The 11,652-nt window shown below is 35.9% G+C and overlaps 1 protein-coding gene and 1 pseudogene across 2 annotated transcripts; one reads left to right on the forward strand and one right to left on the reverse strand.

Moving 5' to 3' along the window:
* The first annotated feature begins 1,143 nt into the window (after nt 1–1,143).
* Nucleotides 1,144–7,685, forward strand: LOC143636141 (copper-transporting ATPase RAN1-like; annotated as a pseudogene). Its single transcript, XR_013154187.1, has 9 exons — nt 1,144–1,491; nt 1,944–2,558; nt 3,329–3,758; nt 4,427–4,752; nt 5,410–5,468; nt 5,548–5,890; nt 5,957–6,157; nt 6,840–7,097; nt 7,175–7,685. The product of XR_013154187.1 is annotated as a copper-transporting ATPase RAN1-like (transcript).
* Nucleotides 7,686–8,166: 481 nt separating this feature from the next.
* LOC143636142 (polygalacturonase QRT3-like) lies at nt 8,167–11,232 on the reverse strand. The gene is made up of 2 exons (XM_077103808.1): nt 10,795–11,232; nt 8,167–9,259 (listed from the first exon to the last, which is right to left on the reverse strand). The coding sequence occupies exons 1-2, from the start codon at nt 11,230–11,232 to the stop codon at nt 8,246–8,248; spliced, it is 1,452 nt and encodes a 483-aa protein (XP_076959923.1). The 3' UTR covers nt 8,167–8,245.
* Nucleotides 11,233–11,652: the final 420 nt, after the last annotated feature.

Here is an 11,652-nt window from a genome sequence, read left to right on the forward strand (position 1 = left end):
GATACATAAGGTATGGTTTTTTGAGACAATAACCGGACACGAACCCAACCCAACCCAACCCAACCCGGTTATTGCCAATACCCAATTTTCCAATACTCGGTCATACCCGAACCCGGTTTCATACCTGGTATTTGAAAAACCCGATTTATGCACCTCTAACTTGATCTATTGAATTGATTTGACTGAGAAAGTGGTATGACTAAACTAACAACATGTATTTAACTAGCTTTAGAATTAAATGTTAAACTCGATTTGTGCACCTCTAACTTGATCTATTGAATTGATTTGACTGAGAAAGTGGTATGACTAAACTAACAACATGTATTTAACTAGCTTTAGAATTAAATGTTATTTTTAATTTTTTTGTTTTTTTTAAATCTTATAGGACCATTCCACTGGTGTTTCTACTTAAACCAAATATGTTAAAAGTAGGGAGTTACATTTGGTTTTACAAAGATTTTGTTGTTATTAGCATATATGGTGCAGAAAGTATTGTAACAATCGTTAGTCGGGTAGTTGGGCGGGGACTAACGATTAATCGGTATTAATTGGATCAAACTTTAATATAAAATTTTCAATTTTATATATATAGACACGCATTTTTATATGTAATTTTCAGTTTTATACATACATAAACACATTTTGGGCGAAAATTTGCTTGAATCTCGTCGGAAAGTGATGGTTTTTGATCGAATCTTGCCGGAAACCGTTAATTTTGGTCGGAATCTCGCCGGAAATCACCCATTTTTGTTGGAATCTCGTTGGAAATCAGTTTTAGCCGGATTTGACCATTGACCGATTAGCCCAAAATTATTCATAATCAATAAAGCAGAGAGTAACAATTACTCAGGGTGCTTACGGGTTGGAATTTAATCTTGATACAACAAGGAGGGGACTCCAACCCAGTTCTTGTTCTTATTTTTTAATCTTGACCACGTTGGCCGTGTCAATCGCCCTGAGCTCCTCTCTTTCAATTTGTTAACGTGACACGTCATCCTCCATCTTTTAATTTTTTATTTTATTAGAAAGCGAAATAAATAAAGAATACAAATGTGATCGTGTTCGTTAATCGTTTCCGTCAACCTCTAATTCTAATTCCCCGTTGTTTGTTACTCTCTCTCTCCCCGCCATAATACGTACGTAGGTTAGGGTTTCTCTCCGTCGATATATATATATATATATACAGATAATTTGCTCGGTTCGCTGTTGTTTATCCATGGCGCCGACCTTGAAAGACCTCCAGCTGACGGAGGTTTGTGATTCGTCGGTAGGCGTTAACCTAGAGGACGTTAGGCTTTTAGATAATTATGATGAGGATGATAAAAGCAGGGAAGCGTTAACAGAATCCAGGTGAGAGTCACCGGGATGACGTGTGCAGCCTGCTCCAATTCCGTCCATGCAGCGATTAATAGTCTCGATGGCGTCATCACCGCCTCCGTTGCTTTGTTACAGAACAAAGCTGACGTCTTCTTTTATCCCAATTTGGTCAATGTGAGTGACCCTCACTTTTTGCTACTTTATTACTCATTTAAACCATTCATTAGGTATGTTATGCAGTTTTAGGAATTAGAGTTTTCTTATGAACTAAAAACATTAGGTTGTTGAGTTTGCGGTTAAACGACGTCCTTAATTATAATATAAAACTGTTTATAAGATAACAACCTGTTGGGGATTTGGGGTATTTTGACTTGGATTTTCAGAGAGTCGTATGGAAAATTTCCAATCATCACTCACCTTTATCATTTATTATTACTATGCCATGGACTCTTAACATTTGCTTTAATTTAGGTCTTTGCTGTCCTTATTTCATATTTATTAATTTGAGATTATGAATGTTACCAGGATTATTCTTACATTGCAATAGCTGTATGCTGTTTATTGTTTGTAATTTTCCACCTGATGTGTTCATCAAAAGGAAGTTTACGGGGTTGTTCATTATTCAGGATGATGATATTAAGAAGGCCATAGAAGATGCAGGATTTGAAGCAGAAATTCTACAAGAACATCCCACTACAAAGTCAAACACACATGGAACTCTAGTAGGCCAGTTTATAATTAGAGGAATGACATGTGCAGCTTGTGTTAATTCTATTGAAGGCATATTAAGAAAGCTTCCTGGTGTTAAACGGGCTATAATTGCACTCGCTACTTCACTAGGCGAAGTAGAGTACGACCCTTCAATAATCAGCAAGGATGAAATTGTAAATGCAATCGAAGATGCTGGTTTTGAAGCTTCACTTGCAGAAAGCAGTGGACAGGATTGAATCACGTTAGGAGTTACAAGAATATCCAATGAGTTGGATGAACATATGTTAACAGAAATACTATGTAACATGAAAGGAGTGAAACAATTCAGTTTTAACAAGATGTCAAATGAGTTAGATGTTTTATTTGATACTGAGGTTGTTGGTCTTAGAGCCTTAGTTGATGCAATTAATGAAGAAAGCTCTGGCGATTTTGAAGTACGTGTAAAGAACCCTCATATGAGGATGGTTTCTCAAAATATAGAAGAATCTTCACACATGTGGCGCCACTTTCTATTCAGTTTGTTACTCGGTGTAAGTAAATTAACTTATATTAATGATTTAGTGGTTTATAATGTCTTGACCCTTTTACAGACCATCATATACAATTTAGGCTCGTAAACGAATCGAACTAGGTGCGTCGGTCCGTTTAAGTTTAACCGAACAAATGCCCGAAGTTCGGAGTTTTCTTATTTGTGTTTGCTCATTATGAAATTGTTCGTGTTCGTTAATGTTTGTTTTTTAAGATATGAATGAACGATTATCGAACGAAAACTGGCACAAGCGAACAAACTAACTGAATAGAGATGAACAAACATAACCAAGGGAACACCACTTAAAAGTAAACGTGAACATCAATCTGTTTGGCCTAAAAAAATAAAACCTGATTGAATTGTAATAGGTGATACTTCTAATTCATAAAAGTAGACTTAATTGTAATGGACCCAAAAAAGTTTAAATGAATATACAAAAAAATGTACAAAAAAGACATACATGAACGAACGTAAACAAACGTCCACGGACATAATTGAAAGAACGAGACATGTGTTCATGCTCGTTCGTTAAATAAATGAACAAAAAGTTTCATTCATATTCGTTCGTTTATTAGATAAACGAGCATAAACAAACTTCCCACTGAACGGTTCACTGAACGTTCGGACTTCGGGTCATTTACAGGCCTAATACCATTCATGAGTTACGTAGTACAATGTAGTTTGATAAGGATCATGGGAAGCTTAGCTGAGGGTATGTTGGTCCCTTTGAAGTGTATAATCTTTTCTAGCCTTTTTTATACCTGATGACAGATTCCTATCTTTGCAATGCGGTTCATATGTCCATATATACCCTTTCTTAACTCCATATTTCACTCGCGAATTGGACCGTTCCAAATTGGTGATTGGTTGCGTGTGGTGTTGGTAGGCCTCGTGCAGTTTGTTATTGGAAAGCGGTTTTATCTTGCGGCTTTCAGAGCACTACGAAATCGTGCAACAAACATGGATGTTTTGGTGGCACTGGGAACTTCAGCTACATACTTCTATTCTGTTTATGCACTTTTGTATGGTGCAATTACAGGGTTCTGGTTTCAAACATATTTTGAAACAAGTCCCATGTTAATAACTTTTGTCTTATTTGGGAAATATTTGGAAACTATAGCAAAAGGGAAAACATCAGATGCTATAAAGAAGTTAGTTGAACTTACACCTTCAACAGCTTTACTGCTTATCCAAAACAAAGGTACACAATGTTACTAAACATTTAGCGGTTTAGGAAATTATGTTTTATTATATTTTAGTTAAAATTGCATAAATAGTCCCTGTGGTTGACCATTTTGCAAGTTTGGTCCCCAAGATTTTAAGAATTGCAAATTTAGTCCAAACATTTGTGGAATAGTTGCACATTTAGTCCAACCGTTAATCCAAGTTAGTTTTAGTGTTATGAGGTTATATTTTTTGTTTTATTTTTTTTAGATGGCTTTTCATTTTACATGTTCTCTTTCATTTATCTGTTTAAAACATAAATATATAAAAGCACGGGGTTGTTGTAAATGGCGATTTCCACATGTTGATGTTTATTGAATGTGATGATGCTCTTTGAAGGTTAGCGCCAAATCTAAGGTTAGTTTACAAACCGAAGATGATGAAGTCGACGTGAAGAGTTATAAAGTTTGAAAGAGCATTTTATTAGGGTTTCAAATTAGAAAAGACGCAATTATCGTCACATGAAATCACTTATCTATTTAGAAACTAAATGGGGTTTACGGTGGAAACTAAATGAGTAATCTCTCAGTTTCTCACAAGTGTTTGAACTAATTTTAAATCTGAGACCAAAATTGCAAAATGATCAAACCACAGGGATCATTTGGGGAATTTTTCTCTATATTCTAAGTTTTTGGTTTCTTGCAGATGGAAGTGTTATTGGAGAAAGGGAAATAGATGCATTACTGATCCAACCTGGTGACTTATTAAAGATTGTTCCTGGTTCAAAGGTTCCAGTTGACGGTCTAATTGTCTCGGGTTCAAGTTATGTGGATGAGAGTATGGTTACTGGTGAGTCAGCGCCTGTATTGAAGGAGGCTAATTGCTTAGTGATTGGAGGTACAATAAACTTACATGGCTCCCTCCATGTTCAAGCCACAAAAATAGGTTCTGACACCGTTTTGAGCCAGATAATTTCATTGGTTGAGACTGCACAAATGGCAAAAGCTCCGATTCAGAAGTTTGCTGACTTTGTATGTACACATTTTAAACATTATTACACTTGATGCATGTAGGTTACTCATCTAGTCATGTAAAAAAACGAGCGTTCAATGAATAATTCGTGAACCATTTGGTGGGAAGTTGGTTTATGTTTGTTTATTTAATAAAATAACGAACACAAGCAAAAAAAATGTTCATTTGATTAAACGAACGAACATGAACCAATGTCTCATTCGTTCATTTATGTTCGCGAATGTTTGCTCATTTAAATTCGTTTACATATATTTATGTTCGTTAGTTTACATTCATTTAAGTTCGTTCGTTTTTATATTCGTTTAAATTCTTTTTGATCTATTACAAATTAATCTAGTTTTAGTAACTTTTTAGGCCCAGCACATTGTCTTCACATTACTTTTAGCTGGTTAGCTCAGTTTTGTTTGTTCATCTATGTTCAGTGTTGAGTTATTTTCGTTTGTTTACATTTGTGAACCTTCTGTTTATACTGTTTACAAACAAACATAAACGAACACAAACATGTTCATTTTCCTAATGAATGAACACAAGCAACATTTAATTGTTCGTGTTCGATCGTTTGTTCGATTAAAGTTAAAAGAACGAACACGAACATGCTCCGCGTTCAGTTCGTTTACAAGCCTATACTCATCCGTGCTTTTATTGGTATGTTTCAGGTTGCAAGCATTTTTGTCCCTACAGTTGTTGTGTTGTCAATGACAACATTCATGGTGTGGTATGTAACTGATGCCTCGTTAAACTAAAGTAGTGATAATCAATAAATACTTTTACATTATTATGTAATTAAAGTGCAGGTTTTTTACTGGAGTTGTTGGAGCTTACCCGCGAGACTGGCTACCTCTAAACAGCACCTACTTTGATTTTTCACTTATGTTCTTGATTTCAGTGGTGGTGGTTGCGTGTCCTTGTGCACTTGGTCTTGCCACACCAACCGCTGTCATGGTTGCAACTGGGGTCGGAGCCAATAATGGTGTTCTGATCAAAGGAGGAGATGCATTAGAACAGGCTCAAAAGGTTCGTTATGTGATATTTGATAAGACCGGGACATTAACTCAGAGTAAAGCTACAGTTACCACTGTCAAAGTGTTCACAGGAATGGACCGTGGAGAGTTTTTGACACTAGTCGCTTCTGCTGAGGTATAACTCAAATCATTATATAGATATTATACATACATTACTCAATGAGTCGTGTAATTATTTCAGGCTAACAGTGAGCATCCTTTATCAAAAGCAATAATGGAATACGCTCGCCATTTTCATTTCTTTGAGGATCCTAGTGTAACCAAAGATTCTCAAAATGTGATCAATGATGAAAAAATGACGGGATGGCTTCTTGATGTGGTTGATTTTTGTGCGATTCCTGGAAAGGGCATTCAGTGTTACATCAATCAGAAGCAGATTTTGGTGAGACTCGGAAACAAACTTGAAAAAGTATCATATATAATCATGTAAAACTAAAAATATTATAGATGTCCTTACAAAGTAGTTAAAATATCATATATACTCAATTCATTATAAACAATTTAATAAATGACCCTTTATCCTTATTTTTCAAAAACTTTAAAATTTCATATACGCTCATTTTCAACTTCAAGTTTTTTTTACCCATTTTTAACTTCAATCTTTTTTACCCATAAACAATAGTTTCTCAAAATATCAGATTGCTTATTGTTCGATCATCATGCAATTATACGTGGTTCAATTATCTGATTCGAGATCGATTATCTGATTTGAACATACATATTTGATTGTTTTGGTTATCTGTTGTCGTGAGAACAAAAGGGAGAGACAGAGACTCTGGTTTAGTTTGCTTTCTATTGTCGATGTCGATCAAAATCCAAATAAAAAATTTGGTTAAATGAATATAAGGGTAAGGGGTAGAATGGTTATTAAGTAAAAAATCGTTAAAGTTGGGTATATATGATATTTTAAGTCTTGGTTGGGGTATATATGAAACTTTTCAAGTTTGCAAGGGTATATATAATATTAATCCTAATAAATAGGCTGTGTTATGGTTTGTTGTTTAATCATACTGTTGAATGAGGATTCTGCAAATGTTGCTTATACATGCAGTTATTTTGAACAGGTTGGTAACAGAAGTTTACTGAGCGATAAAGGGGTTAACATTCCAAGCCATGTTGAAAACGTGGTGGTGGAACTTGAAGAAACTGCAAAAACCGGGATCTTGGTGGCATATGATTCTCAACTCATCGGTGTCGTGGGTATTGCAGATCCGTTAAAGAGAGAAGCAGCTGTTGTTGTTAAAGGTCTTTTCAAAATGGGTGTCTGATCGATCATGGTCACTGGAGACAACTGGCGTACTGCTAAAGCTGTTGCAAACGAGGTTTGACCCATTTAACCCCTTAGAGATAAAACTTAACCATAACCGGTAGAGAATTGAAATGCCATTTTGGTCTGTAGGCTGGCATTCAAGACGTGCGGGCAGAGGTGCTGCCAGCTGGCAAAGCTGACGTCATCCGTTCGTTTCAAAAAGACGGGAGCATAGTGGCAATGGTGGGTGACGGGATCAACGACTCACCAGCCTTGGCTGCAGCAGATGTGTGCATGGCAATTGGGGCGGGAACAGACATTGCAATAGAGGCTGCTGACTATGTATTAATGAAGAACAATTTGGAAGATGTGATCACGGCCATTGATCTTTCACGAAAGACGTTTGAGCGTATTCGTATAAATTATGTGTTTGCCATGGCTTACAGCGTTATTGCGATTCCTGTATCGGCTGGTATTCTGTTCCCGTGGTTGAAGTTAAAGTTGCCACCGTGGGTGGCAGGTGCGTGCATGGCGCTCTCATCTGTAAGTGTTGTTTGCTCTTCTTTGCTTCTGAGACGGTATAGAAAACCTAGACTTACTACTATACTGGAAATAACTGTAGAGTAAAGTTAGAAATGTTACATGTTTTTATAAATATTTGTTTTTATTTATCTATAGTTCAGCTGTAGCTGGTTTGCGCGTATATACTTAAGTGAAGGGGGGGAGTCTTTGAGAGTCTTTTTAGAGGAGAGGGTATGTGGGACTTGGGGTTGTGGGTGGGTGGGGGGGGGCAGTAATTTTTTGGCAGTCTAGGGGATTTAAACAAAAAAAAAAATAAAAAAAAATAATAATAATAATAAAATTGTTTCTAGGTTTCTGACATTAAGCCTTAACTGAAACTAGGTGTTCCGTCATTTTACATGGTGGATCTATCTATGTGACAACTAAACATACATCCACCATGGGCCATGGCATGCCGTATCACCCGATTGACGGGGAGTCCAACAATTTGCTATTCACAAACTAGCACATGCATAGATAAATAAAAAATCTCAAATGTAAAAAAAATTACACTGTCATAATAAATATAGAACATTCAATATAAATATTTTAAATTACAATGTTTTTGAATCTTTTAATCAAGATATCCATTTGTTTTGGACGTTTTAATACAAAAAAAAAAAACAAATAAACAAATAACCAAATTTATAAAAGTTAGCTTCACAGCGCTACACCTTGATCAACAGTGACCGATGCACTTCCTTCAACCATCAAATCTGACTCGATAAACACTTGATTATTTGACACATTCCTCAAAATAGTTTTAGGAAACAAATTACCTCCATTACTCATCAACGTATGTTGAACAAATTTTATTCGTCTAGGAAAAAGAAGTATCTTGTTAAAATCGACTGTCCACGAGGTCCCATTGACCGGTGTCACACCATTAGCAACGGTCGCCTTCATGTTCATCCCGTTCACAACATTATTTTCAACCACAACCCGACCGATCTCATTAAACTCTTTAGTTGTTTGATCCAACTGAACGATATCCACACCTTTGTTCGAACCAGAAAACATGTTATTCACAATGTTTACTCCATCCACGACCCCACGAACCGACTTCAAAACAATAAACGCGTCTCCAAGAAAAAAACAACCCGAAACATGAAGTTGTAATGGGTCTTCAGCCACTATCCCTGTGTAATCAAAGTAAGAGTTAACAATACGGGTTTGTGTTATCCCGGGCACCTTTATATACACCCCGGTCCCACCAAACCCGTACGCCTTATTGTAACAATGTACGCCGGTGATAATATTAGCTTGACCTGAAACCATTATCCCCACTTGGGCCGAGAAAATGACAACATCCGTGACGGCGTTGTCGTTTCCTTGTAGGTCAATAGCTGTGCCCGTGAAGTTGCGTTCGTTAGGGTCATTGCCAGCGGTTATATGCTGTCCTAGGAACGAGTTGCGGATGTATGTCTCGTGACCTTGTTGTACTAGGATGCCTGTTGTGGTGAAATGGGCGATGTAACAATTGTCAATGGTTGTTCTAAGTGAGTCAACTACTTGAATACCACCTCCCTTGAAGTTGCAATCCAACATTAGGTCTTTAATTGTTATGAACTCGTATTTGTAATCATGATTTGTGGAAGATGATGAGGATGATAGATCTAGTAAATAGCTATCGGTTGTAAAATTGTCAGATGCTTTTAGCGTTCCTCCGAATATCTGTTTAGGGATAAACAAGGTCCGTTAGTTATATTTATGACAATTGACTCGAATGTTCGTGATGGACCTAATAAAGTACACTAGACTATATGTTGTGTGGTTTAACTAAAAATTGCATAACAATGAGCTTTTACTAACCCACTTACCTTTTAACAAACGCATAATTAATTACCCAAAAATAAATAAATACGAGAAAATTATCTAAAAAGATGAATGTGTGTATGCGTCCATGTGATTGTTGGAGGCAGTAGATTGAGGTGTGGACCCCACCTCTTTGTGTTAAAGGGCGTCTCCCCTCTTGGCACCCCCTTTACGACCATGCTTTGATGTTTAACTAAGGTTTTGAGTGAGGTAGCATGTGACGCTACCCCACAACGGAGACTATAATTAGTACAATACTAGGGAAACAATGGCCTATGTATGGTGTAGGAATCGTGTTGTTTAATGCTAATAAAATTTTTTGCATTTGTTATATACATATATAAGAATTTTGGTGACATTTATATATTTTCAAACAATATTAATTGTCTTATATTTCAAAGATGACGTAGTACACCCAAAAGAAAATGAAGTGAATGGATGTTGAAATGTAGAGACATTGGTTATATGATTACTGATAATTGTTTTGTATATCTTAATCCTAAATTAGAATTTTCGTTGATGTCAATGATCTGAATCTCCTATTAACAATACGCAAAATAATTATCTAATAGAAATAGAAGATTAAAGATTTCTTGATGGTTGGAGTGGTTATGGAAGACACCAACCATGGACTAAATCTACATGACCAAATAGAAAATGCACTTTAGATATCATACAAACTTTCAGGTGAACCAACTTGTTTTCCTTTTTTTTTTTTCCAGATTTACTTGTAAACACATACAAATATGTATATCAATATAAACTTGTATGCTCAAAACTAGACATACTAATGACAGGACCGTCTCGTGAGTAAGCTAAATCAAGTTAACGATTTAGCTAGGTTCCCAGTTTCATAGGGTCTCCGTCTATAAGAGTTATGCATTATGTGTTTTTGAAAGTATGCTGTTTTAGAATTTATAACTCACTGATGAGCCAAAAGCTAAGGAAGAACATCTCATATCCATTATCATTGTATATCATTAATATTCCATAATTTTTGAATACTCTCTACTGCTATACACATAAAAAAATAATAACATAAAAATGCATCAACATTTTAGTTAGTTTTATGCCTCCGAGTACGTTGAGTCTGCCTTGACTAATGATACCTCATTGTATGATTATATCTAATATCAGGTCTCATGACTCTTACTCGTTGGGTTACAGATATTGGAGATATGGTTAATAAACTACTCGCTGAGATTTTGATTACTGACAATTGGATATGATTTTTACCTTAAAAACAGACTAGAAATATCAAAAACGTAGTATACAACTCTAAAATTTCATTTTATTTTGATGCATATCTAAATACGCATCGAGTTAATATTGCAAGAAGTAAGGACAGCATTTTGGATGATATTAAAGAAACTAAGATTTTAAGATATACGTACCATGATGTTCCCTAGGCCGGCGTCCGGCAGTTTAATCGGACGGCTGATCTTGTAAATCCCTCCTTCCAGGCTTATCCGTACTCCTCCAAGATTGGTAATACCTTGCATCAAGAACCCGTCACCAGTAACCGAAACGGCCTCGGATATTGCCGCAAGGATTGCATCTGTGCTGTCGTTCTTCCCTGTAGGATCCGCACCATACTCGATCACAGAATACACTCCTGAAGATGGAGACGAAGATGAAGAAAGAGACACATGTTTTTGTGGGAAGAAATAATTAGACTTAAATTCTTGCAACTTTCGTATGTGAAAGTGGTGATCATGACCGATCAACGAACCCACAGGAGATGAATCTGCGATGAATGCATGATTAATGATGATGAAACAAGATAACCTGCATAGTAGTGCCATGATGTTATTACGTGTTAGCACGCTCATTGTTGGAGTTTCTTGTATTCTCATGATAAATTGTATATATGACATTTGTATATATGTGTATAGGTATATTGGAGATGACAATGGAAGTGCGTGGAGGGCTAAATAAGATGTTGAAGAACAAATAGGTTTTACGTGGGGAATTTATAGAAAACAAGTGCATATATTGTACAAAATGTCATTCAAACTTATTTTGAGAATAAATAATGATTTTATGTTTACGTGTGATCCCGGCCTATACAAAATAAACTTTAATTAAATAAATTTGAGAGTAATATACATTAAAAAAATAAATAGTATAGTTTAGACTTTAGACGTAATGTAACTTGCTATTAAAAAATAGTATACATTCGTATCAGATACAAAGTGAAATAGGAAAGGGAAAGATATGTAAGCTTAACCAACTTAATTTTTCAAAACGAG

Source organism: Bidens hawaiensis, unplaced genomic scaffold (assembly GCF_021521415.1).
Source record: "Bidens hawaiensis isolate Kalapana, Puna unplaced genomic scaffold, B.hawaiensis_p1.1 tig00007800_1, whole genome shotgun sequence".
NCBI classification, from domain to species: domain Eukaryota; kingdom Viridiplantae; phylum Streptophyta; class Magnoliopsida; order Asterales; family Asteraceae; genus Bidens; species Bidens hawaiensis.

Coding starts and splice junctions, on each gene's coding strand:
- LOC143636142 (XM_077103808.1), bottom strand. CDS start 11,232: ATGAGCGTGCTAACACGTAATAACATCATGGCACTACTATGCAGGTTA. Junction 9,260..10,794: donor CCGGCCTAGGGAACATCATG/GTACGTATATCT, acceptor ATCCCTAAACAG/ATATTCGGAGGAACGCTAAA.